The sequence below is a fragment of the Rhizomucor pusillus genome (genome assembly GCF_041956525.1).
Source record: "Rhizomucor pusillus strain CBS 183.67 unplaced genomic scaffold VTP01scaffold_34, whole genome shotgun sequence".
NCBI lineage: Eukaryota > Fungi > Mucoromycota > Mucoromycetes > Mucorales > Lichtheimiaceae > Rhizomucor > Rhizomucor pusillus.
The window spans coordinates 19,381-23,100 of NW_027192175.1; the positions used below are offsets into that span (position 1 = coordinate 19,381).

Here is a 3,720-nt window from a genome sequence, read left to right on the forward strand (position 1 = left end):
GTGTTCCCCCTCCCCTTCCAAGAGATAGATATATTATGCAAAACCAGAATTTGATTTAAGCAAAATCAGAATGTTCATATTGAATAATTCATGTTTTGACATCCTGTTACACACTTGAGAAATCAAAAGTCTGAGTCCATGTTAGTACCGTAAAAATCAACCTGATGTCAACTTGATTTTGAAATGGTTTCAACATATTAATATCGCCCATTTTTTGCAGTGTTGACTCCTTTCCCTCTTGTTGTTAGTCCGCTTATTCTACCCTGTTACTACTTGGTCTTGACATATACATTGAATAGGTCTTCAGAGCTTTTGTTTGCTGCGACATTTGTCCAAGCATTTATGAGAGTGCCAGACAAAGCCTTTGAAGTCACTCAGCTTTAAGCCATTAGAAGCCTCGCTGATTCTTGTCATCAATGTCCTTTTCCAGGAACTTGTTGCGTTTTACTTCACTCTTAACAACTGACCAGAATTGTTCAACTGGATTGAGTTCAGGGGAGTATGAAGGCAAATAAGCACAGCGATAACCTCGGGATGCAATATACTTGGCTATATCTTCATAAGTATGGATAAGGGCATTATCCATGACTAGGTAGTAGCCCTTCATGTGCAGATACTTGTCCATTTCATCATTGTGGCCTTCAGAAAACTAATATAATGTCCTGTTACCGTCGCTTTGCTCATACACGCAACGTCATCTCCTCGCTTTCTCTTTTTATTGGCTGGTGGCTGCGGAAGTCTCAGGCTGCATTTAATCAAGCCTGCAGCAGAAATCGCGCCCAAGATGGTGGTTGTCTGTGCTCGTGTTTTGGGTACTCTGACCACTGCAGGTGAGTCCTTCTTTGACCTGGCCATACTACATTTCATGTTAATATGAAAGCCAGATTCATCAAGAAGGACGCAGTTTCTCGTAAAGTCCATGTCGGTTTTCTCCCACTTACAATCCAATCCAGGCACTCTTTGATTTTTTCTTCGCTGTTCCTGTGTACAGGCTGAAACCGAGCTTTTTTGAGAGATAGATTGCAATGTTTTCTCACAAAATCATACACAGTGCTCTTGGATACTTTGGTTCCTGTAAATACCTGCCTCAGTTGCTCCATGACCTGTTCCAAGACGGCTGACGGGTTCTCATCAATGCAATCTAGGATCATCTCTTTATGCTCCTCATTGAGAAGACGTGGGCGACCAGTCTTCCGATGTTTCTGGAAGATGCTATCAGGGTCTCTCTCGTATTGTTTGGCCCATCTTCGTGCCGTGCGAACGTGGATTCCCAATTGCTTTGCAGCGGCAGACGCGCTCAGACACTTCTCAAACAACAGCTTGAAGAACCTCGCTTTGTCCTGATCTGTGTATAGCGTATAATTTCGCTTGATTGATGCTTCTCTCATTGCAACTTCGGTCTCAGCCTTTGCATCGTCCTCTATCTGCATGGCCTCTGTCTTGTTGTCTCGTTCTTGAGGTAGTTTAGACAAATATTGTGTATAGGAGGTCGTCTAGGACCAAAGAGCAAAATGTTTCAAGACCATACTGCTCTTCATTAACAATATAATCCATAGGCTCGGGCCTGCCATACTCGTCGACAACAGTGCCTTTTCCATCTTCTACAGAAATTGAATGCTCATTATGATAAAGATTCCGGTGTAATTGTGATAAAGGAAGAAAATCCGAGGCGAAATCACTGGTGCACTTTATATATCCCAGAATATGCCAAGGCTTTTGCGACAACACATCCTGGAGATGCGACATCTGATTTGCCAGCGTGGCGACATTTATTTTTAGAACTCGCGACATTCACTCTTGGATGAGTGCGACATCAACTTGCACCAGGTGTAACGTTACTTTCCAGAAACAGTGTACTCTACAGATACTAGCTGGTATCTGTAATGCAGATACACCAGATACTCTGATTAATATGGAGTGAATTTTGTAGTCGTAGTAACGCCGTAAAAAGTCACTACGGTGTTCGTTAACGTCAGGAAGCGCGGATGGTTTAGTTTATAGTTCGTTTATTCTAGAGCGATGCCATGGCGGCATAGGGCATTGTAGGCTGCCTGTTGAGCGATGGGGAGGGGGTATATATAGTAAAAAAACCTCTGTCGAACGAACCAAGAGGAAAAAAGGTACGGATTTTACATGAATGCCGGGAGTGCGGAGTTACATGATGATAGGGAAGGGAGAGGAGGACAAAATTCAAACTGAGAAAAATCTCCTAGGAAAGAGAGGATAAAAGAAGGAACGGGAATGGGGGAGACATCAGACCATAACTGGCAGGAGCTGGAGCAAATGAAGACGAGGGAGTACATCGGGGAAAAACGAAGTGCATATCGCGTAGGGTTAGCGGGAAGCGAGGTTCTGCGACGCCTCTAGGAGAAGGGTACCAGGACGAGGTTCATCTTCGAAGGGAGTTGGAGAGGTAATTTGGTCTATTAAAAGTAAAAGGTGGAGTAAAGCCGGCCAGAGCGTTTTCCATCTTCCGAGGTTAGACGGTACTTTGCTTGCCAGCAGATTCAGCGCCGTGTCAATAGCTTCGGCACCAGTGGAGGGATCTGGGTGAGAGAGCTCAACGACCATCAGAATTTGCGAAGAGTCGATTGAAGAAGAGGGCAGGAGGAGAGATGATCCCGGTTCGCTTTGGGAGCGCCACACTGGCTGGCACAGACGGTGTTGGAGGCAGCCAAGCAAGACGCCATTTAACAGCCGATGGCGTTCTTTCTTACTGCACGGCAACGACAGGATTGAATCCCATACCGGTCGACGTAACCCGCGTTTCACCGTCACAAACTTGTCCGGCGTGTTCACGAGCTTGTCAATGTCAGCTTGCATGAGCTTTTCCACACCTTCCCACAGCGCAGCAGTACTGGTGCGCGGCCGGTCACCCGGGCTCATGAGGTGCTTGCGGACGTGCGCCCAAAGAACATTGCGTCGAAGGGGACCCCAAGGAGCTTCTCTAGGGTGCTTACAGAGCTGATGGATAACACACGCCACGAGTGTATCTGGAGGCAGGGTTCGTGCGCGAAGGGCAAACTTGGTCTGCAAGACCCAATAGCGAATATGCATGCGCGGTAGGGCAAAAAGTGTTTGGAGGTGGACCGTTCCAATAGCCTTTTCTTTAGGATTACGAAGAAGACACATTCTGAGACATTGTCTCTGTGTTTCCTCGAGTCCCTCGGAAGCAGCCTTGGTCAGGTACAGGAGGGGGCCATACTCCAAGATCGGACGAAGAAATATCCTGTAGGCACGTAAAGCAGAAGTGATCCCAAAACCGTACATGTGGACACCAGAGTCTCGCAGCTGCAGCATTGCTTGGAATTCTTTGCGTTGAGATTAGGCCACGAGCATATCGCTGTCTATCCCGAAGGATGAGAAACGAATCCCGAGATACTTGAAGGAGGTACATCGTGTTATCTCTGTACCATACAATGTGAATGGCTCCGCATTGTCTGGTACGTTGAGGATCTGGCACTTTGTAGGGCTCCATCGATATCCCAGGAGGAGAGAGTGGCGCACCGCTGCCAGCAGCAGGTTGTGCACGTCGCGAGGATAACCAATAGTGGCCACTCGTCCGCATACAACAAGCAGTTGACCGGGATGGACGCTTCCGGGTCGCTGTTGAGGTCACCAGGGAAGTTGAATCGGCTATACGGATCCAACAGGTCATCCAGCGGAGACCTATGCGACGCGTTGCGCGTATTGTACCAGAAAGGACAGCGGACATCCAGA

At 47.2% G+C, this 3,720-nt stretch overlaps 2 protein-coding genes across 2 annotated transcripts; both read right to left on the reverse strand.

Moving 5' to 3' along the window:
* Window positions 1-388: 388 nt before the first annotated feature.
* Window positions 389-1,791, reverse strand: VTP01DRAFT_7241 (uncharacterized protein; the record flags this gene model as incomplete). Its single annotated transcript, XM_069386232.1, has 5 exons — window positions 389-601; window positions 670-856; window positions 942-1,003; window positions 1,083-1,493; window positions 1,543-1,791. 5 exons carry the CDS (start codon window positions 1,789-1,791, stop codon window positions 389-391), a joined length of 1,122 nt encoding a protein of 373 aa, XP_069234467.1.
* Window positions 1,792-2,334: 543 nt separating this feature from the next.
* On the reverse strand, window positions 2,335-3,715 carry VTP01DRAFT_7242 (uncharacterized protein; the record flags this gene model as incomplete). Its single annotated transcript, XM_069386233.1, has 2 exons — window positions 2,335-3,291; window positions 3,383-3,715. The coding sequence occupies 2 exons, from the start codon at window positions 3,713-3,715 to the stop codon at window positions 2,335-2,337; spliced, it is 1,290 nt and encodes a 429-aa protein (XP_069234468.1).
* Window positions 3,716-3,720: the final 5 nt, after the last annotated feature.